A 23,841-nucleotide genomic window follows, 5' to 3' on the forward strand; every position below is an offset into this window, starting at 1 on the left:
CATTTTTTTAAATCTGGTTGCATTTGGTTTAGATTGAAGCAGTTTCATTTCAGAGGCCTTCAGTATGTCAGCAACATTTAACTAGAGGCTTAAAACTTACATCCATAAAATAAACAAGCCATTATGTAAATTTGAGGGGTTGGTTCACAAAAATTATTGAAAAAAACAAACACGTTCTCTCAACTGTGACACACGCTGTCAACAGTTTGCATAGGGACTATTTTTTCAGTTAAAAAGTAGTTCCAATGAAAACTCTTTACAGCACAGTGGATTATGGAGGAATTGGGACACTGCTTTTGGAAAGACATGTTGCTTTTGAATCATTTAGATGTAATTTTTCAATGCCGTGAGCAGGGTTATAGCCAGGATTTTAGAAAAATTAGGTCATAAGTCCCTTCAACATAACGCCTTGGATTTTTTTTTTTTTTTTTTTTTTTTTTACCAAAAACCATAAAGACAGTGTTTTTGATTTTTTATATGTATAGTTTTTTTCAGATAGCGATTCAGGTATATTTTGTATTCTGTAAATATTATTTTCGAACATTAAGGGGTGCTGTTTTAAATGCTGTTTCAAAGCCTCCCCCACTCTGCAAGAAATAAAATGTTGGAGAGAACTACAGAAGCCTCTATTTAAATGAATCTAAAGCTATGGGAATCAGCCTATACAATACCCACCACGTACAACTTTTTAATTGTAGATGGTTATCTCTCTGCAGGCTGCGAAAACCCCCACATTCACAGATAAAAAAAAATCCTGACGATATAACCCCATTGTCCATAGTGATAGCTGCTTCTGGCTGTGAGCACCAGAGCCAAATTTAATCAGATTTCATTGTTCTGGAATAGAAGCAGAAATCTTAAAGGGTACTCAAAACCCAGACCGAGAAAACAATAAGTATCTGCACAGCTGGATACCTCCATGCAACAGTGGAACAACTGTTTATTCCTTAACTTAAGGAAGTTCTACTGCTACACAAATGTATATGCATTGTCTTTTACTTTTCTCTAATATTTGCAGGGTTTTTTGTGAAATAGTGGATAATTTTCCTTCTTTGAGCCTTGAGCAGTTTTTTGAAACTATCTGAGAATCTTAGAGGAGAAATGTTTGGTGGAACTGCGATTTGAAATTGATTTGCGACAAGGGGCCTCAATTTGATACTCCGCCAGCCTAATCTTTGAAAATGCATTGTATTTTATAATATCATCTTTTTTTTTTCAAATGTAAAATCTTAAAAGTAACTAGTAGCTATAGTTGTCAAATAAATGTAGTTGAGAAATGAAAAAACAGTAGTTACTTGTCACCACTACCACTACTTTTTGTTTCTACTTTTTGTTTCTATAATTGATGAAATGATCCTTTAACTTGGATACTTTCATTTCACTCAGGATGGATTATCGGTTCACCACATTCCACTCAAGACTCAATTTGGACGTGACCCTGGTGACTCAGATTTGGACTCATACATGATATCCGAGGATTTGAGACCCAAGAGGTTGGGTGACTCAATTTCAACACTGGTGTGTGGTAATATATATTGTGTGAGCGTGAAGTTGAATAGTTGAGAGCTGTTTGTTCTGCCTCTGCCTCCCAGTCCCTGCTCTGCTACTTCTGCCACTCCTGGATCCCCAACCCTAATCCTGTACCTCTCAGCAGAGGGCAGGCACACTCAGATCCAAGGTTAAGCTTGTGAATGTGGGGACACTTAAATCTCTGCTGCTCTCGACTGGAACTAAATGAATATCCGCCTTTATGAGAGCAGATTACAGCCACTGATACACCTGATTCCCTTTCCCTTCCTATAACTTTCCGTCACCCACAGACACATTTATTTTCCCTCTCCTCTCTCATTAATGTCCAAGAGGTTTTTAACAACCCCATCAGCCCATGTATGAGAGAATTATTTTTCACCTCTATGAGTTAAGAGGAATTACCATATTGGATTTACACTTTTATTATTATTACGCTATTATTTAACATACTGTTTGAATAGCCCCTGCTGGCTCTAACAAATCATCATAAATTTGATTTTTGGCTATGCTGTTTAGTACTCGTGCTGACATTTTAATTGAGAGGGAGTTGTGAGGCTGCAAGCTGTGGAAGAGAAGCACTTAGAAGAAAACATGCTGTATTTCTAACCATGTTTCTATAGCCGACATATGCAGTGCAGAAATAGAGTAGTTTAGCAGTGGATAGGCCTCAGCTGAGCAGACACTTACTATGTGCACGGTATCCACTAGATGGCGATGACACTTTAATAATCAGATCAACACATTAGGAGGAAAAAGCGTTTGCACAATAGCACCATTCTATTGCATAAGTATGTAACTTTAACGTGATTGATCGGGAGGGTCGTTTAAATGATTAGGAAATTTAAAGTGCAGAGGAAGGGCCACAGTGGAGCAAGGAGACGTGCAAAAGGTTAATGATGGCAGACCAGCCTGGATTACCAGCCATGAATAGAGGTGGGGGGATAAACAGTACTGTAATTGCTGCCTGTCATTCTGGCTCTGAAATAGACTCCGAGGGAAGTCTTTACTCTGAGGCTGCAAACCAGCCTGGCAGGGAGTTTTAGGGCCCAAAAAACTCACAATTAAGAGCAGTGCACTCCTCGGTGCACTGTAGTGTTACATTGCATAGAAAGAGCAACAGTCTGTGTATTGACCCTGTAAATCTGATCACTGGATTGATATAATCCTCAATTCATGCATCCACAAACAGTTTGAAGGAGCTCTCTTCTTGTGCTGGCTCCCAACCTTCACAAAAGTGAAATGTCTGCTCACGACCCCTTGTCACAGGCTGCATGTTCAACCAAAGCACAATGCTGCCTTCTCAGATTGTTTCACTTGAGTAGAATTTGAAGTATTTGTACTTACTTAAGTATTTCCATCTGATGCTCTTTCCTACCTCTACTTCACTACATTTCAGAGGAAAACTCTGTACGTTTTAGTTTTACTTAGTGTTGCTTTGCAGATACAGATTTTACACAAAACACAAAACCCACAACCAGTTTATAAAACAGGACAATAAATGTTTTAACATAAACTACCAAACAGTATTTAAAGAAGATTAAATTAGCTTCACCTCAACCCACCACTATACAAAAATGCTGCTTACAAGTTATTGCATCAGTAATAATCGTCCAGTAATATATTATATAGTATTATAACACTGACAGTGTCAATTATGCTGCATAATGAGTTCTTTTACTTTTGATACTTTAAGCACATTTTTCTGATAGTACTTTTGTACTTTTACCTTGTATGATTTTGAATTCACTACTTTTATGTCTTTTAAATTGTATTATAGCTGCTTTTACTCTAATAAAGGATCTGAATACTTCCCCCACTACCGATCAAAAAGTAAAGGGTAGAGAAAAATCTGAAAAAATATCGGTAATGTGTGTCGCAGCAACGCTTTAAAAAAAACGAAAAAAAAAAAAAACCCAACAAAAACAAATCTTATTCTTGTTTATCAGATAATGGACGTTGGGAACAACTGCTCAACAACAGAAAAACCCAAAAAAAAGTAAAATGGGGAATAAGTTGCATTTATGGAACATATGCTGCATATGCAGTTCAAGGTCTTTGTCTGGTAGCACAACCGCAGAACAAGCACAGATTTAAGGTTAGTGGCGGGTGGTAATGGGTGGGCTGGCTGAGCTCACCGCAAAAGTATATATAGACTTCCTGCGCCCTCACTTCAAACCCACCGAGACACACTCCAGGAGCTACGACTGACGAGGATGAGATTTCAGATTTTGAAAGAGCGAGGTAATTCCCAGGCCCCACAACCACTTCAAACAGGATGCATATACGTATGTGTTCAAAGTTGAGCTCTTTCTGCAGTGAGACGAGGCTACTGTTTGGTGTCTGTGCTTGTGTCACAAAAATATAACCTATGTACCTCACCTTTCTCTCTCTGGAAAAAAGTGCTCACACACTGGCTACTGTATTCTGTGCGTATGCAGGCCATGTGATTTTTCTCTCAACTGATTGACAACAAGAGCGTAAAAAGTCCCCGGTGTTCTGGTGTTGCCCTTTTCAGCCCTCACACTGGATGTGACACATCCTCTGTGAGTTTCATTTATCATAATAGGTTCCGTTTAACTTGAGTCACCTGCAAGACACTTGTTTGGAGAAGGTATCTGTAGGGCCGGACCTCTCTCCATCCGTGGTCACTTCCAGATGGCTTTCAAGGGAATTTTGCTGACTAATGAGGAGGGGGGAGGGGACACTAAGTCTATTTCGATTGAAAATGCTTTCAGGTAAGCAACAGGCAGATACCCTTCAATCCGCTTTCGCTGCCTGCGGTTGGCCACTCTACTCTACCCACCTTTGCGCGGTGATGCCCAGAGGAAAGGAGGAGGAGGAGCGGGCTCTCCAAACCTGCCCACCTCTCTCCTCCCTCCGCCACCGACGCCGCAACAGACACTGCAGCTGGCCTATCGCACCCCCCCCACACACCCCCCCTTCTCCCTCGCTCCCGGCCGTCCCTCCCCTGTGCCCTGCCCACCCCGGCGGTCTCTTCTCCAGCCCTGCCAGAGCCAATCCGCGACTGGGTGTAAGTAGGGCAAGCCGCTTCCTGGTTCTCAGAAAGGAGGAGCTGGGAGTCGGAGTGGGCCAGCGGAGGCAGCAGACAGGGGGGTCAGAGCAGCCCTGAGAGCCGGCGGTCTGCAGAGAAGAGGAGCGGAGAGGACCGAGCAGAAAAACGCCGACGCAAGGTTTGGCGAAGAATAAAAGCTCCCGGGTGTCGATCCGAGGTCGGCGGGAGCGGTGGAGAAGAGAAGACGCGATCTGGGAGGATTAAAAAAAGAAGAAGAAGAACAAGAAGAAGAAGAAGAAGAAGTAGAAGAAGTAGGCAGGGTGGGACGGAAAAATCCAGGAAGTGTGGAGGCCGGTCAGGTGGGAGGCGACGAGTCCGGACAGGTGCCACACCGGCACTCAGGTAACTGCTTCACCTGACTGCTCTCGAAATGACTGTAAAGTGCGACACATCTACAAGTTAAATGGGGTTTAGGTGACATGTCTGTTTGCCATAACAACACCGGCTTGCCTCAATCTATAGTCTCCCTCCTCCCTCCCTACCGGTTCTGATCGGGGTCACGGGAGGACTATCAACGTCACGCGTATTCGGTAACTCCCATCGACATTTATTCCTCCTTATAATACAACCAGGGCGCGTTTGGGCTTGTCTTTTCAAAATGCACCAAATGAAACCTAGGCTGTGCGTGTTGTTCTCTGGAGCAGGTGCTGCAGCCGCTGTTTTGATATGCGCGTCTGTGCGCGGTCAGGTGAGGGAGAGAAGCAGCGGGGTCGGCGGGTACACTTCTGGAGACTGGGCTGCTAATTATAGCCGAGAACACCGGCTGACATCCAAAACCCGACCTGCTCTCACGCACATTACCTGCCTCTCCGCTTCTCATGGGCACGCAGCGCAGTGGCGCTAGTGTTGGCTTTAGGCTCTCGCACCTAAACGATCTCCCTCCAGTGGTCTGTTAATCATCATTATCATTATCATCATCCTCCCCATGGCGCACCCAGTGTTTTATTTTAATCCCGGCACTATCCCGTGTTTCAATATGGTGTGCTCATGCTGTAATGTTAGGTTAAGGCTTCTGCCTACCTATGCCAGTGGGCTTTAGTCTGTGTCATTACAGAGGTAGATGTGTAGCTGACTCGCCCCTCTGACAGACCGGCCTAACAAGCTCAACTGGCTCGAGTGCGGTTTCCCTGTCTTGGGCACAGGCTGTTTGGTTAAATCTTTAAGGCGTCCGTGCAGGTACTTAATGCCTTATGCCTTCTAGGCTCAGGTGTTGTCGAATTTTTTTTATTATTTTTTTTTCTTCCTTTTGTTTTCTGGCTCACCAATCAAGTCTCAGAGACCTCAAGTGGGAGGCTGACACATCGTCTACGGCCTCTAGTTGTGGGCGAGCTTGTGACTGAACAGAAGAAAAGTTTAGAGAGGAGAGAGCCTGGATCGTTTCTGTTTTCTTTTTGTCTCAGTGTTTTATTGCCAGTGTGCCAGGGTTACATACCACCATCAAGTGAGTGGACTTTTCTAATGCTCTCTCATACTTGGATGGTTTCCCACACATGGGAGAGCCATCAGGGTTTTGAAATAAATTCTTAATGCCAGCTCTGTTTGCCCTAACTTTGTCTGCAACATAATTAAACATCTGTGCTTCATCCCCCGTTCTTGCTGTCCTGACATAACCTCCATCCTGCTCTGTTTTCTACAGGCCTGCCTCTTTCTTACGGCTGATATACGTCTGTTTCCCTCTGCCACTTCATCATCGTGTATCTAGTCTGAATCTGCAGACATATTAATATTTTTTTGCTTTAAAACATCTTTTGAATATTTCTCAGAGGGCCTTGGAAATCATAAAAATGCACATGCGATCACCTCTGTACAGTATGTTAGTAATCATTTTCATCTCAAGAGGTGTGTGTGTGAGTGAGTGTGTGAGTGAGTGAGTGTGTGTGTGTGTGTGTGTGTGTGTGTGTGTGTGTGTGTGTGTGTGTGTGTGTGTGTGTGTGTGTGTGTGGGCTTTCCCAACCTTACTGACTGTTGGAGAGCTTCTTTTCATAAGAAGTCAAAGTAGGAAGCGGTTGGTTTCTATCAGCGTCTTTTTCTTTCTTTTTTTCTTTTTTTTTTTTTTAAAAAGAACCCCCCACTCCACCCAAAATTACATCTGATGCATCATATGATGGCCTGTGGGAGTGTGTGTGTTCATCCACATGCACTGTATCGAACTCTAACCTATTTTACTAAAGAAAAGAAAACACGCATCTCAGTCATTCAGCACTTTGTATTTTCTTGATATTATTTCATCACGCCTCCCACCTCTGTTCACACTTGGTAGGTCTCCAACTTTTAGCCCCCCCTTTGGGAGGATTAATACTCAAATTAATTCAGATTGATTTTTTTTATTATTATTATTATTACTTCATTGGCTTTTCCCTCAGGTGTATGACCTCTGCTGAACCTCTGAGCAACGAACCAAAGAGGAAGGGGGGTGAGCGAGAGACCCAGAAAGCAGGCTCCCATCTTCTCCTGGGTTTATGGACTGGAGGTAGGAATCTCACACCATATATTACATATTACACCATAAGTCTCAGGATCAGTCCCTCCCCCCTTCCAACACATTTTTGCTTATGCTGTCAACCTTTTTGGTAAGCGCCCCGTTTTCTCAAAATATGTCAACCCATAGATGTTCAACAGGACAAAGATTATCTTAATTCTAAGGATTCAGTATGCTTCAAACAAATTAGTTCGTGCGAAGTGTGGTGCAAACACGTCAAAAGGCAAATGTGTTTATAGTTGTTCCAAAGAGCTTCACTTGGAGGTGGAGGTGAAAAGGTGGTCGTCATAGAGAGTGCCGAAACTAGATAACCATTTAAAAATGGGGGTAACGGTGCACGTTTTCTCCCCTGGAAGACACTCTTAGTGCTGCTCTCGTGTGTAAACATGAAATTTGACAGAGCTGCCTGTGTAATGAATGAAAAAAGCTACAGAGAGAAGTTCAAGCTCCACTCATCTATCCGATCGCTGGGTGCAGTTGGTTTGAATGTCGGATTGACGGTTTTGGAAAGATGTCATAGGAGGAGGTTTTATTCAACCACGCAACAAGCCCTGCAGTATACTGGCGCCTTAACACGGCCACATTCACAGGTGGCGAAATGCCTGAGACAAATGGGGATAACAGCGCACACTTTTGGACCATCTCTGTTCATGCATGGTGTTGCGCTTGATTGTACACACAAGAAGTGACAGAAATTGTTATGTGAAGAATGATTCAGAAGAAGAATGGTTAATAACCGTGTGAAGTGGGTGTGACTGTCAGTTTCGGATGGTTACAGAAATTCTGGGTCGAAGCCCTCTTAATACTGACACTGGGGAGGTGTGTGGTGAGAGGGGTTTCAGGAGCTTTTTAAGGATTTGACAGACACTTTGTTTGAAGCATACTGGGGCATGTTAACGTTGCTTTTGGGTAAGGGTCCGAGTTTCATTACAGTAACTATGAGGAGCCTAAACAGTAGGGTGATGGTTGGAACAGATACAGTGTGACACGTATTGGTCTAATTGTTCACAAAATATGATTAATTTAAATTGAAATTCTTTTTTTTTTTTTTTCTTTCTTTTTATTTGCTTGCTAAAGCTATATGTTAAATTAATGTTAATCAACTTTCCCTGCAGGCACAGATCTGAATCAGAAATCGAGTGTCAGGTGTTGCGTTTGAGAAGCAGTTTTAACTTCATGTTTTTATGCGCTAAAAATTTCAAAGAGTGACCAGGCAATGTAAACATGAATATATTATGTACTGAAGTGATGAAATTGGACGTCAGTCACAAACCCAATCAATATTTCCTAAGAGCAAGGCCAGCCATAGTGTTTCAGTGCATATTCATACGGTCATGGATGACAACAGTTCAGTAATTCCTAAATGACTGAAAACAGACTGAGATAATTTGAGATCCATTTATGCTCATACACCCGGCTCCACCCAGCGTGTCTCTGAGAAATAAAAATAAACTACTAGATGTACTTAGAATAGGGCCAGACTACTTTCTCTCATAAAAATCAACCAGAACGGCCAGATGTGTATCCGTTTTATTGAGCCTGTCATATTTTTGGCTCCTCTGACACAGTTTACACTACAAACAAGACGCTGTGGGGGTCAAACCTCATTAAGTACCGATGGGTGGGAGGGGCTCCTCTTATAGAGGTGGGGATTCTTGAAAATATTCCTTATCCTTGGATAAACAATATGAGCTGAATAGAGTGGTCAAACAGTTAAATATTTTATGGGCAACCTGGAGGTTAATTCCTCTGTGGTCTGTCGACTCTATAACTGTGATCGGCTTTTAAAGATGGCTCAGGAATGATGCCAAAAATAAACTCATCTGTTTAAAACAGGCTTATGATATTTGTAGATTTTTATTATATTGGATGTTAAGCACAAAGCAACGCTGCTTTTGCGAAGCTTTACAGTCTTATTGACAATACTATAACAGTAGACTAAATTACACAGCAGAGGACACATGAACAGCTTCTTCATGCCTAAGGCAAACATTATGCTAGCAAATTTAAAAACCTGCAATTACACAGCTCGGAAAAAAAAAATATCTGTAAATCTGCCATGGATGTTATTACGTTTTTCACTAACTCAAAGCACAATTTCTGTTTTCTGTAACAAATAATACACTTTATTAGGGTATAGTACAACCGTAGTAGAAATTGTAATACTCAGCCAAAGAAAACCACTACTCAAAAAATAAATGTATTTCCCTGTGTGCGACTCAAAAATGGACCTCAAATAGCAACAACAAACCACATTAAGGAATACATATTTGTGAAATTCCTTTGTTCAAATTATCACCGACCTACTCAAAAGTGTGTACCCTATGATACAAATCTTATACAAACGCCTCTGAAGAATATATTGAGTGTTTCACTGGTGTTGTCAGCTAGACCGGACCAACCAAAATCAAAATTTATGTGGTATAAAGTGCACTTTTGCACTTTTTTACGTTTTTCAACTCACTCCAGCATGCAGATTAATTTGATAACGATATATTAATTAAATCAATACAGATTTCAGTTCTAAAACAAACAAAATCCTGCATTTATCCTGCTAAACTGCATTTTAAAATACTTAGACAAATTTAAAGCATGTAAATGATGACAGTCTCATGCAATGGTGTACAGTCCTCTCTTCGGAGGATATTTAGGTATGAAAAATGATTTATAAAAGCAGTGTTACATATAGTTATTGACACTCATATTTCAACTCGAATCTTGTGTGTGTGTGTGTGTGTGTGTGTGTGTGTGTGTGTGTGTGTGTGTGTGTGTGTGTGTGTGTGTGTGTGTGTGTGTGTGGGTGTGTGGTGGGCAAGTTGGTATGACAAATCATGTGACCAGGGCTTTGCTGGAGTGTGACTGGTGACTACCATGTGTTTGTGAATTGGTGGGTAGGGGGGAAGTGACATTGAGTGGTCTGTCAGATGAGGAACACACACACACACACACACACACACACACTCCAACGCATGCATACATACAGACACATGCGTATACATGCATGCACACAGTTCCAGGAAATGCTTTAATTAGGGCATGTGAGCCCATATAAATTCCCCCTTTTCAGACATGGGTCTTTCAGTTTCATACAAACCGACTCAGTGGGAGGAAGGTGGGGAGTCAGAGAGAGAGTGGGTGGGGGAGGGAGAGTGGGGGTTGACAAAAGTAAAGGTTTCGCCCTTTGCCCCTAATATTTGAAGGTGTCTCATCCTTTTTCTCAGGTGTAACCCCCCCCCACACACACACACACACACACAACGTGTATCATTCTGAGAAAATCACTCGATTTCCTATTCTTATTTCGATTTTTGTTCATAAAACGAATAAAGAGGAATTACACCTCTGCACTTATGTGTCACCCTACGCAAGAAATTGGACTTCACGTGTAAAGAAGAAAATATTTAATTCAATGGTTTATTTTCATGAAGTTCTTAAAATAAACTTACGGCTGTAACTTATGACTGGAAGTCCCCTTTACTTAAAAAGGCATGACCATAGCCTTTGACCTCTGGACAAAGGCGTTTTCACCATATATGGCGGATCTTTCTCCACATTGAGGCAGTAATGGCACAGGAGTGACTACATGGTGTCCGTAATCCAGTCTGTTGCTACTACAGTTGAGTCTTGCCCCCACTTGATCTGTGTCAATAGAGGAAGTTATGTATCTGCCATTTCCTCTTTTCAGTCATGAGTTTCTGTAGCATTTGACAGCCCTCCCTCGCTCTCGACCACCAGCCTCACAGCCCACGCCAGCCAGCATTAACCAAGCAGCAGGTGGCCGTGACTCTTCTTCTTGTAAAGAGTCAGAGAAGAAAGAGGGAAAAAAAAGCATGAGAAAAAGCTAAAGGGTGACGGAGTGATCATGATTCAGCTCTTCTAGTAACAGTGCAATTGTTTCTGTACATATTGAGCGGGCGGTTATCATAAATAGGTACATTGAGACAACACTTCAGGGAAAGTGAGAATAAACACCCAAACATGAGCAGATGAAGGGAGTAATTGATGCTGAAACTGACCCCTTTTGTATGTGGTGTTCAAAGGGGAACTCCGGTAGCTTAAATTCCAAAACGCTGCACACCATCCCTTTTGGAAAAATAAAATCACTTTTGTTTTGTTCATATTGAAAAAACAAACCATTATTGTTGCAGAAAGGACACGTGACGCATCGGGAAGTTCATATTTTGGACCAAACTTCTTTAATAAAGCACTTTTTTTTCATATCCCTTCTTCTCCGCCTAAAGAAATGCTCATTGGACCGCCGTTATTCACACTGCGACAGATGGAAAACAGCTGATATTTTTGTCGAGACGTCCACCAAGAAAAGAAGAGGTATCTGTTAGTTTAACCTCGTGTTTTTTTCATCGTTCTTGCGCTCACGCAGTTGTTTGGTTACTGAATTTTTTGACACCAGAGCAGCGGGTGATGCAGTTGTGCACCAGTCAGCTGGACCAAAAGTCCCTCCCTGAAGTTATTCTGAAGTTCTGATGTAATTCATGGATTGTAGTTACAGTAAAAACAAACAGTCTCCTCCCCTCCCTGTATCATTGCCATGCCGCTAAGCTGATTTATCAGGAAGGTGACACATCTTTCACTCCTCTAATTGTCTTGTTCTTTCTCTCTACTTCTTTATAAGAGAATATTCATACGTTTCCTTTTTCGGTTTGTTTTTTTTTGCTTAATCTCTCTCAGAGTTGTTTTTTCTTGTTAATCTATGTGTTAGTTTGTCTTCCATTTATCTCTGCATCTGTTCTAGTGGTCGACCATCTTTACTGAGCACAGGAAGAGGAAACTGATCAGGATCAGTTAGTTTTGCGACATTTCTCTTTTGTGTGTGTGTGTGTGTGTGTGTGTGTGTGTGTGTGTGTCCAGTGCTTTTGCAACATCTTCCTCTAAAATGGGAGGTCATTTGTGTGGGAGAACAGCAGTTGTTGAGACCCTCCCAGTGATGTGGCAACTTAATGTAATCGACACACACTTATGCACAGTAACATTATTATGTGTCTAAACAGCTGTTCTTATCAACAGATATATGCAGACTAAAAGGTTCAGTTTATAAACGGATTCTGTTGTTTTTTGTGGCCTACATCGTATTTTTCTTTGGTGGAAGTCATTTTCGCTTACATTGAGTGCATTTTTATTTCCTTTATTTGTTCTTTGCATGAATATATTCAGTTACGACAGTTCACTTGAATACACTACATAAACACGTACTGATCACCCACCCAGCACCCACCTACAGAGACTCGTATCCTCCAACCTTCTCAAGATTTACCCACACAGACGTGCAGACACGGGTACACCTACAGTAATCGACACATAAACATGCATAAACATACGTTCATAGATTTTCAGTGTCTAGGAGGGAAAAAAAACCTAAATAATGTTTTAGCTTGAGCTGTTTTTGTGAAGCTTATCATTCAGAGTTTTTGGTTGAGTTGTTGATGAATTTTTACAGTCAGTTTTGGAGCCACAGCCTGTGGTGTTCTTAGGTGGTGTGTAACACTGCGTTATGTTAAGTGTTTCATCCAACCTGGGTGAACGAGACAACAGGGCAATTTTTATTGGTGAGTAATTTATTATTTTTTGTTTAAATGTTTAAAATATTAATATTAAAAATACTATTAATTATAGAGCCACTGAATTAGATTGTGGCAACTGACAATATAATTCAAACACACACACGCATACACTTACGTACATAAAAGTCTTCACAGTTTATGGGTAGATGTGTAAAATCCATTGATAATTATTTTTTTGCATATAAAGTATTGATCAAATTTTTTTTTTTTAGAATCCAAACATTTTTAATGCACTTGTATATAATGACAACAGATCAGAACATTTCGCTTTGCAGCTTTTTACATAATGCATACCCAAAAAATATACCCTGTAATATCACCCTACGTACACAAAAAAAAAAAGTATTTAAAAAGGAACAGTAAAGCTAAATATTTCGTTTCTGGTGTCTTTTAGACGGAAGTTTAATTTAGTTTCATAGCTTAAGGAAAAGAGGATTAAAAATGTATTTGAAAATAATGATTATTTAATATTATTATTGCTTTCTTAGCACAGATTTCGAAGTAGTCTCATAAGGACCTTAATAGAAAGTCTGATTGGAAAGAGACTTTTCAAATTGCTAATGAACATTCCTACTGTACCTACCACAAATGCAGTCAAGAACTTTATATGCAATTGATTAATTTTGTTGACTCTCCATGTGAATACTCAATGAAAAGCTGCAAACTCGAAAATGATTATACCCTAGGTTACTGCGCTTGGTGTTCTTCTCCACGATCACACCTACACACCTCATTTGTTTGCACCATGGACCGATGTTAAAACACCCCCGCTGAGTTACAGCAAGTATGCTGATAGATTACTACGTGCTTGACTGTGATGATAATTTATCACCATTTTCATTGTTTTGATTCATTTCACATACAATGCAATCAGTGGTTGTACTCTCAGAGGAAACGTTCAACAACTTTATCCACTCAAATGAGCTCATCAGAAGTATAAACATCATTAAAACCACACGTACAAAAATTTTTTATCTCTTGCTCTTGCATATTAATTGAGGCATGGTGTTGTATGTGATTCACCCACACACCTTGTCACTCCAGCGTTCACACACACACAAACAGTGTAGAGTGTTAGGGGTAGAAACTGACCAGATAAGGATCTCAGAGAGAGGGAGAGTAAAGTGTGAAACCACTCTGTCAGCAAGCCTTCTCTCTCACATCTGTGTGTTCTCCATCTTAGGTTGAAACTCCCTTTTGGTGATACTAATGATAGAGGTGGCTGTCTCCCTCAGACATCTGCACAAACACACACAAACACATGCACACACACACACCCACACACAAACGCACACACCTGCAAGGACTCTTGCTACTTCCTGTGGCTGTGTGCATGTGTTCACCTCTTGCTTGATCGCTCTGTTTATCTCCCAGTCATCATGTCACGGCTCTTCTCCCTTCTCTTTTTCTGCCAACCCCCTTCCTCTCCCCCTTGTAACTTAACTCTCTCTACTCTTGTTTCATGTCTCCTTGCTAACACGGATTGTGTGAGGCTGGGACTACATTTTCCTGTCTTAACCTCCCCTCTTCTGTTTTATCTTTCAGAGTATCTCAACACCCACTCTCCATTCACTCACTCACTCACTCACTCACTCACTTACACGCTCACTTACTCACTAACTCTCATGTGTTCCTCCTCCCCCATGCCCGCTTTTTCTTGTGTGATTTCTAAGAACATGTGTGTTTTTAGAAAACATACCTACCTTATGTTCCTTTTGTTGTCTCTTGGCAAATCTCAGACCGTTTTCCTCTTTCCAACCTCAGATTGATTGAGGTTGCGCCTGCTCTTTCCTCCTTTCACTGTGGCAAATGCAGCAATGTTGCACATTACACTCATTTCAGAAAAAAAAACATTAAAAATAAGTTTTTGTCATTTATATAGGGAAATATTTGGGGTATTACTTTGAATCATCAGTTTTAGAGTGTTAACAGTAGGTTTCTCGAGAATTAAAAAGTTGTAAATAACGAATAGTTTCATATTTTTTTTCATATATTTTCATTTTAAAAAATCTTTAATCGACGATTTTAATGTATCATCCCACTTTGTAATTTGAAAAAAAACCCTCAAAACTCAAAATATTTTATTTGTACCTCAAGGGGCATTTTGAGGCAAGCAAGTTTTCAAAAACAATTTCACATTAACAATTCATTTACACACACAAAAACAATCCAAAAATACATATGACAGTATTAGAAAGAGTTTAAATACACAAGGATTAATGGCAGTGGCAAATCACCAAGGAATATTATGATGCTCAAAAGTCGCACAAAAAAAGAAACTATATAAAACAACAGCTCATTTATCTCCATGCGTGTTTAATTTTAGTCGTAATATCTGGGTCAAATAAACTGCAGAAAAGTATTAATTGGTAGGGGTTTGGGCACCACACAAGCCAAAGTATATATCCATATAGTCAATATACTGTATTGGAATATGGGGCTACATGTCATGTATTCTGTGTTTTCCTATTATTATTATTATTATTAGACTGAATTACAATTAAATACTATTTTATTCTGTTGTTATTTAAGTTATTTGACTGTTCTAGCTGAGTAAAATGACGACTAATATCTTGTTGTGTGCAAATATCTTCTGAAAATCCCCAGTGGCCATTAACAACATATTGTTGCATAAGTAATTTTAAGGTATTTACTTAAAGTTACTGAGATATTTGATGTTGTCAGCGATGCCCAGTCCCTACATGTAGATGTTAGCTGTAAAAAAGGTCACTTTTCTAAACATAATTTCAGGAAAGCTGGTTAATATTATGGGACAGCTCATATATGTGCACCCAAATGTCTTGTGCCATGTGTTGATAAGCTGATAATCCTCCAGCAGATCCACACTGGTGTTCAGGTCTGGCATGCAAACTGGCTGCTGTTGTAGCTTGCACTGGAGTGTTGTGGTGTGGGAGGGCGAGGGGATAAGGGCCTCCGCTCTGCCAGCCAAATGAATAATGTAATGTGTTCTTGGAACTGAGACCACAATGTGCGCATGCGTCCACACACACACACACACATACAAACACACAAACACACAAACACACACACATACATACATACACAAAGCCATTATGCCCCAGTTACAGTAAGGACAGAGGGGACTTGATTGCCGGGGCTTTCTTGAGTAAAAGGCAGAACAAACTTCTGCTGAGTAACACCAGCTGAATGGACTTTTCTCTTTTTTCTTCTTCTTTTTTTTTTTAAAATTTGTACGCAGTCAAGTCATGGCAGGGTACGATCATTTTAATTATCATGTCTTGTCGCTGACAAATTCAAATGCCAATTCAAATTCTACCTGGTTGCATCTGTTTCTATATCTCCTGGCGGGATGCAAATGTTCGGTCCGGAGGGAACTGTTGGGACATAGAGCGGGTGGAGCTTGTGTTTTACTACCCAACTGAGATGAGCTGTATTATTAGAGGACCCGGATGTGTCAGTTTTGTGTGTAGTAGTGTGTAGTTTTGCACATAATCGTTCCTTCAGTGTGAAGGTTTTGCACTCAGATAGTCCTGAGAGAGGGCTCTGCTGGGCTGAAAGCAGCAGTTTTGGTTTGGCAGACTTGTGTGTACTCTCATCTCTTCTCATCCCCGTTTCCTCCTCCCCTACTCTTCCTCAGAGAAGGTGTCCCAGTACCACACGCCACTCGCTACCCCAACTAAGTGAGGCGAAAAGAGAGGTTGAAAATTTTGTCTTGCTTAACCCTCAAAATCTCTCTGTCCCAGAGAAGAGAAGTGGTGAGAGGAAGACGAGTGTTGTGGAGGAGAAACGGTATGAACTTGAATCTTACTTTCCATGTTTGGCTGTTTTTTTTTTTTTTTTTTTTTCTTTTTTTCTTTTTTTCTTGTGCAGTAGTGGTTGTTTAGCATCTTCATTTGTTATGCTGCGGTTATGAATAACATCTCAAGTACGGGATTTCATCTGAATGAAAACACCTGTAGACGTGTGTATGTGACTGTGTCAGAGTGTGTGTGCATGTAGGAGTGTTTCCTTTACTGTACAGAATGGACAACTGCTCCTTATTTGTGCGCAGTTTATTGTAAAAAGTATATTTTAAAAATGATCTGAGCTGTTTAGAAATTTATCCCGATAGAGGGATTATACAACATAGCATTTTGGGCATAAAAACAGTTGACAGTGTTGCAAAATTTTGTTATAAGTCCACTTACAAATTTTTATTATCTTAGCTTTTACATTTAATTTCAATTTTTGACTTTGTTAAAGTGTTAAGAATTATCCATATTATTTCCCTTTGGTCATTTAAGTATCCACATACACAAACTCGTATTCAGATACACACACATACAGAGAGTCACAAACACACACATCCACAGGCACTTTGGAAAACATCTGACATCAGAATTCATAAAAGCATTTTCTCCTTCTCCCTCTCAGCCACAGTTTTCTGTGAACAGTATAAAGTCATATTTTCCCCCTTAGCGCTGGAGCCTGATATAATTGAGGTGGACTGGGAAAACTTACAGCCTTTAACGGAAAATAAGAGCCATAAAAATAATACTAACAGTATGAGTTCTAGTCATCACACACTCTTTTAGTGTGTACAGTGGGATTTTGTGATATAGACATTGGATGGGTACTATAACCTGCTTTTATAATGAAGAATAAATCTTTGTGTGCAGGTTTGGTCAGTCCTGCAGCTGTCATTTTCCTGGCCTCCTAACAAACTAGTCTCCTTTGTTTTTTAGGGGTTGTACTAAGTCATGGTACTAGTACTGGACACCAATGGTGAATTTAAGTTTCCATTTCCTCTTCAGTAAAAACGAACCCTCGGCATATTCTCTTCTAAACGTCTTGCATTTGATTTTTGCTTTACTTAATGGTCTCGTCGTACAGTTAAGTCATAGCTTTATGTTTATGACATGCAGCTCTGGTAGTTTGATTTAATAAAAAAAGAAGAAATGTTTAAAAAATCTTGACATCGTAGGCAATGTTAAAACTAACTAACAAATAAATCCTCATTGTTAAGAGAGAGGAAGAGTGTGCACATAATGAAAGCAAGGGATGAGGAAACCGTAGAGTTGCAGAGGAGGTTCCTCCACCGTCGACATAAAGAGTGGGAGGTGAGAACAAAAAACAGAGAAAGAGATAAGAGACTATTGTTGGAAGGATAACATCTTAACATCTGTAGCATTAAGTGCATAAAAAGTGAAAACCTGGCAGATTTTTGAGACTTGAAATACTTTCAGTAAGCATTTTTTGTGGTTTTATGTTTTGGCAAGAATAATAATGACTTTAAATAACACACTCAAAAACAAACAGTGATATCAGTTATTTGACTTTAATCCTAATTAACACAAATAAACTTAAAATGACAGTAATTAAAATTTATGACAATAGTTGAATAGGTGCTTGTGAACTAACATTATTATTTTGTGACAAGACCAAATGTGTTTGTGGTATCTGCCTGTGGGCTGTTTTAACATTAGTTAGAATGTGTTGCAAGACTCAGCAACTTATGCAGACATGTCCTTGGTTAGCAGCAAAAAACAGAAACAAGGTGACAAGGAAGGAGAAGGGGGGGATAAAAACAGGTTGCAGTTTTTGTGTTTTTTGCATATCATGATGTGTCAGTATTAAGTGACTCACAGAGAGACCAACAGAAAATTGATGGGGAATCATTGCAACTTCTTTGCAATCTTATTATTTTCCGAATACGTCTTCATTCTAAAAAAATGCCTAAAATAACAAGCTTGAACCACCAACCACCCATGATGTTTTTTTTTTTTTTTTCTCTCCCCTGTGCCGGAAATTTAATGTGCGTTGTGTGCTCCTCCTAAATGCTCTTTGTGTCTCGCTTTTCTGCACTGCTTTATTAAAGATTTCTGGTTTTTGGATTTCAGTGACTTTTCGCTCGTTGAAGGCATTTCAGAAATTGGGAAAAACATGATATATTGTGTATTTATGCACATAATAATTATTAGCAACAATCCCGTTTTCTTGTGGATGCATTTAAACAATGATTGTCTACGACAGTGGTATTTAATATGACACTCAGGTCTGTTATCACGTCTACTTAAAATGAGACAAAATGTATAAATACAAGGTTAAAGGATACATTTAAACTTTGTCCTACAGAGACTTAGGGAATTGAGTTTACAATGGAGGCTTTTTTCCATCCATGATGCTTTTTCCACATACAATGTTATTATGTATATAGGACATGATTATACATCTGTGTATGATGTATATCTGCAACTAACAGTTATTGTAATTAAAGTACAGAATATTTTCTTGATTGAATGTTTGGTTTCTGAAACATCAGAAAATGGCCAAAAATACCAATCACAAGTTCCCAAGGGCTGAGGTGTGACGTCTTCATATGTCATGATTTGTCCAACCCACAGTCCAAAACCCAAAGATATTCAGTTTACACTGATTATAAAATACAGAAAAGAAGAGAATCCTCACATTTAAGAATCAGAAATCAGATAATGTTTGGCATCGTTGCTTGAAAATGGCTTAAATTATTAATCCATCATCAAAATAGTTGCTGGTATCTTTTTGTCAATTGACTAATGGATTAATCAACATGTAGTTACAGCTCTAGTACGATGTAAATTAAAAAAAAAAAAAGATGTCTGTGTGCGCAGAAGACAAAGCAAACATATACCCCTTAACTTCCTCCCTTTTTCTGTATCAGTACTTTCCCCAACACATGCTGTCTTTGTTGCCTCAAGCAGAAGAGATAACTCCTATAAAAATGCTTTGGCTTGAAAAACAACGGTAAATATCTGTTGTAGAGGTTGAGCTGTTTTATCACAAGTAGTCAGGGATGTTTAGCAAGCCTTTGTTTCAAAGGAAGAGTTTTCTGCACCTCACCCTCCCTGTAGTACACTGTAATATGATTTAACTCTCATATTGCACCTACCTGATTGTTTGTCTCTGGGTGTAATATGACTCATAATGCCAATATGATTTTGGTTCTTACATGGTTGTTCAATTTTGACGTTTTTTGAGTTGAGTAAAATAAAATATATTAGTATTTCTGAGGTGTTTCATTACATGTGCTGGTTTCCTTCCTGCCAAACCAGTTGAACGAATGTGCGTGGTCTGAAGACCGGAGGTTATTCATTCTACCTCATCCACAGTCCCACCATGACCCTAGACACACTATCACCCCTCTACCTGTTTCCCGCCCTCTGAACAGGGAGAGGTCGACGAGGAGATGCTGTTTATCGGAAAGTGTTCGGAAAATGGGCCGTTGGGTTTTGGAGAGAGGGGGCGCGTAGGCGACCTGGGGGGGAGGGGTATCTCTGAATCTATCTTCGTCACCGTGCACCCTCTTTTGATACAGCAGGAAGGAGAGTGAGTGACAGAATGTGCGAAAGAGGTAGACATCCCCAAGGATGAACGCTTAACCCCGACTTCTGACAAAGACATCATACCTTTAAGTTACACATCTAAGGGTAGAAGGAAATAGGAAACAAAAAAGTGGTTTTCAAAGACAGACAGAAGTTAAGTGAGGGAGACGACTCAGTCAAAGATGGATGCCGTGAGACACACACTGCCTCGCCTTCAACTGACTGTGCCCATGCCTATAAAGACGGGGAAGGTAGGATTAACATTTGATTTAACCTCCAGGTGCTGTAGCTCGTCCTTGGATGATAATGGGACGGTTTGATTTTGATTTGAGTGATGGGAAGGATCAAAAAGTTTGAGCTGCATAAAAGTGTTGCCAAGTCCTTGATAAGTGCTTTTATAATTGGTTGTATTTCTACTTTTTTTTATTGTTTTCTTTATTTTGCTGCCATAAGGGTGGAGTACATTTGTAAGATTTTTTAAAAGGGTAGCGTTAAGATCATAACGTAACAGGTTAAATCCAACAATAGTGGGTGGGGGGAGCCACAGATTGGCACGCAATGTGTGTATCTGTGCATGTTGCAAGTGTGTGCTCCTGTGCCTTCGCGTGTGTATTTAATAGGGTGTGTTTTGGAGCAGGTTAGTCAGGTGGATGTGCCTTCGATGTGCAGAGCCCTCTGGGCACTGTGTGAACACTGTTATTGGACGGCCAGGGGGCTGCCAGTTGCTATGGGAGGGAGATGAAGGGCAGGGAGGGGGAATCTGGAGGGTGAGTTGTTTGTGGAAAATCTGGTCTGCTCAGGTGTCTGAGACATATTGTTGAGCAGGTGTACTGTGGACCGGGTGAGGTGTGAGCTTAGGGAGCCAAAGAAGGGAGTTTCTTGGGTCTTATTACCAGCAAGCCTTGTTACATCTCACAAAGAGAGATAAAGAAAGTTATCGTCCCTATTCGACTTGCATTTGGACATTTTAACTTCAACCCACCACTAAAACCTCTGTGTCGATTAAGTTTATTGCGCAAAGAGTGAGCTAAGATAAACGGGGGAAAAAAACAAAACAACTGACTGTACTGTCTGTGCTGCACATCCATTTTTTAAACATTTGTAAGTGGCGTACATTTATTCCAGTCCTCATAAAGGTTGTAATACTTCTATTGCTGTTTTTTTTCCTTCCTCATTCTTTCACTGGTACTCCCCCCCCCCTTTCACCCACTCTAGCCTGTCACTTCCTCCCTCTCCCTCACATGCTTGTCTTTCTTCTCTTCCTTTTCCATTAGTCCCTCTCTTTCTTCTCCAGTTATTTTGATCAAACAGCTAATGCTATAAAGGTTTCACACAGGAATTAACCTAACTGCCCTTCGGTTACACCACCTACAGTACATTGTGCTGTATAATCCTTCATCCTTTCCGCGTTGTAGCTTTCAGTCATTTTGTTTTACATCTCCCCTGCTCCGATGAGTATTCCTTCTTCTTCTTGCTCTTATATTTTGCCTCTCCTGCTGGCTCTGACCTCTCCTTTGCATTCTTCCTCTGATGCCCCAACCCCCCATCTCACTGGCCAAAATCGCTGCCTCCTGATTTAGTAATCTGGAGAGAAAGTAAGGGGGGGATGAGAACGGGAGGATAAGGGGAGAGAGTTGTTGCTAAGCCTGGTTTAAATTGTCCCTGACGTGAAAGAGAACTCCCTGTGTCAGTCACGCTACTGAAGTTTGGCTCAGCTGAAGGGTAAACTGTGATTCTTCGAAACTGCAAAGATATAGTAATGATATTAATGCAAATTTTTTAGAAAACAAATCTGATTTCATCCAAATCAAAGATAGATTTTGACTTGATTCAGGTACGAAACTGTAATTTGCTCAGACTTCAGCTCTTCCACTTACCTGATCTTCTCTCTCTTTCATGCAGGTGGCAATGTCTCCAGGAGAGGACGGTCTGATTGGGATCCCCTTCCCGGAGCACAGCAATGAGCTCTTGTCCCACCTCAATGACCAGAGGAGGACAGGGCTCCTTTGTGACCTCACCCTAACTTCTCATGGGGCACGCTACCCTACTCACCGCTCAGTAATGGCCGCCGTCAGTCTATACTTCCGTCGGCTGTTTGGGGCAGAGGAGGGGGGCAGCGAGGGAGGAGGAGGTTTCAGTGTTTGCCAGCTGGACTGCGTGGCACCCGATGCCCTGGATGCCCTGCTGGAGTTCGCCTACACCGCCACCCTTACCATCCCGAGCTCTGGGATGAGAGATGTGCTGCGAGGGGCTCAGCTTCTGGGCATCCAGTGTGTGGCTGATGCCTGTAGAGACATACTGGGGGAGACGGCGGAGGCAGAGGGGGAGACGGCAGAGGAGCAGAGAGCCCAACACACAGCTAGCAAGAGGATGTTGGAGGGAGAGAGTGGTGTAGAGAAAGGGTCCCGAAGAAAAACAGACAAAAAGAGGGTGAAAAAACTTGGCCTTCATTACATCAACCCCTCGGTTTTGAACCCATCACCTGCTTCTCCCGTCTCGCACCCTTCGCCGCCATCCGACAGCGTCCACTCCCTGCCATCTACCCAGCCGCCCAGCCCTGAACAGGAGGATCTACGCCTCAAATCTGGGCAGAATGGAGACCCCAGGTCAATCAGAGAGCCAGGGAGGGTTTCCGCACGAAACGGAGGGCTCCTTCACTGGCTGCATGAGCGCCCACGTATAGCCCACCCACCTCCTGTTGTGCCCTTGAATGACAAGCTGTCAGAGGATGATGACATGGAGGGTTTTGGCGATGATGGTATGCTGATGGTAGGCACGTCCATACCTACCTCTGTAAATGAGCGAGGAGCGGCAACGTCAGCAATGGGAGGGGGCAGGAAGAGGAAGTCTCAGACGCCCCAGCAGTGTCCTGTCTGTCAGAAGATCATCCATGGAGCAGGAAAACTGCCCCGACACATGAGGACACACACTGGAGAAAAACCCTTCCAGTGCTCTGCCTGTGGAGTCCGTTTCACCCGGTACCAAAAATTCTTTAAATCTCCACAAAACAAAATAGTTTGATGTATGATGGCCTGACTGAAATTTTTTAATCATGTTTTGCTCCTATTGTTCTTCCCCTCTTGACCCTTCATCTTCCCCTCTGTCTCTTCTTTAGGAATGATAAGTTGAAGATCCACATGAGGAAACACACAGGCGAGCGCCCCTACCCGTGCCCCCACTGTCCTGCAAGGTTTCTCCACTCATACGACCTCAAAAACCACCTGTCCCTCCACAGCGGGGCGCGACCCTTCGAGTGCCCGCTCTGCCACAAGGCCTTTGCCCGAGAGGACCACCTCCAGCGTCACCGCAAGGGACACAGCTGCCTGGAGCTGCGCACACGCCGGCCCAGGCGTGGTCCTGACCTCCTGGAGGATGGGAGAGGGGATGAGGGCAGGAGGGAGCAGTCCAACCCTCTTGAGGCTTTGACCTCACAGGCTCACTCCTCAGCATTTCTCCCCCACACGGTGCTGGATGGTGGGAATGGGTCGGGTGTCGGCCCTCCGCTGCTGTTTCCAGGTGACATCGAGAGGGGGCGCTCTCTTGCCTTTCAGGCTCTGGCCCAGCTCGGCCCAGCTCACAGGCTGGCCGGCTACCCGGAGTTCTTCCTGCGAGGAATGGAGCTGCGAGGGGGCAGAGAGGCGGAGGGAGAAGATCCAGGAGGAACCCACTCGCCGGCTGCGCAGCGTGACCGATGGGCAGACGAAGTGGAAGAGGAAATTGGAGATGAGGAAGCAGAGGAAGAGGAATAGTTAAAAGTGTGTGTGTGTGTGTGTGTGTGTGTGTGTGTGTGTGTGTGTGTGTGTGTGTGTGCGTGTGTGTGTGTGTGTGTGTGCGTGTGTGTGTGCGTGTGTGTGTGTG

General features: G+C 41.7%; 1 protein-coding gene across 5 annotated transcripts; it reads left to right on the forward strand.

Annotated features, from left to right (window-relative positions):
• The first annotated feature begins 4,574 nt into the window (after positions 1-4,574).
• Positions 4,575-23,766, forward strand: zbtb7b (zinc finger and BTB domain containing 7B). 5 transcript variants are annotated; one of them, XM_040116881.1, is made up of 4 exons: positions 4,575-4,945; positions 6,967-7,073; positions 21,886-22,961; positions 23,099-23,766. In XM_040116881.1, the coding sequence occupies exons 3-4, from the start codon at positions 21,892-21,894 to the stop codon at positions 23,730-23,732; spliced, it is 1,704 nt and encodes a 567-aa protein (XP_039972815.1). In that variant the 5' UTR covers positions 4,575-4,945; positions 6,967-7,073; positions 21,886-21,891; the 3' UTR covers positions 23,733-23,766. The 5 variants fall into 5 exon arrangements, with proteins under 5 accessions (XP_039972815.1, XP_039972817.1, XP_039972816.1 ...); XM_040116882.1 differs by lacking the exon at positions 4,575-4,945 and adding an exon at positions 6,712-6,859; XM_040116883.1 differs by lacking the exon at positions 6,967-7,073.
• Positions 23,767-23,841: the final 75 nt, after the last annotated feature.

This window comes from Xiphias gladius, chromosome 22, assembly GCF_016859285.1.
Source record: "Xiphias gladius isolate SHS-SW01 ecotype Sanya breed wild chromosome 22, ASM1685928v1, whole genome shotgun sequence".
NCBI lineage: Eukaryota > Metazoa > Chordata > Actinopteri > Istiophoriformes > Xiphiidae > Xiphias > Xiphias gladius.

Bases quoted from the DNA above. Each gene is read 5' to 3' on its own strand.
- zbtb7b (XM_040116880.1), top strand. From the start codon at position 20,166: ATGGATGCCGTGAGACACACACTGCCTCGCCTTCAACTGACTGTGCCC. The intron at 20,235-21,885 runs GTAGGATTAACA...TCTTTCATGCAG, and splicing joins TGCCTATAAAGACGGGGAAG to GTGGCAATGTCTCCAGGAGA. The intron at 22,962-23,098 runs GTACCAAAAATT...TCTCTTCTTTAG, and splicing joins TGTGGAGTCCGTTTCACCCG to GAATGATAAGTTGAAGATCC.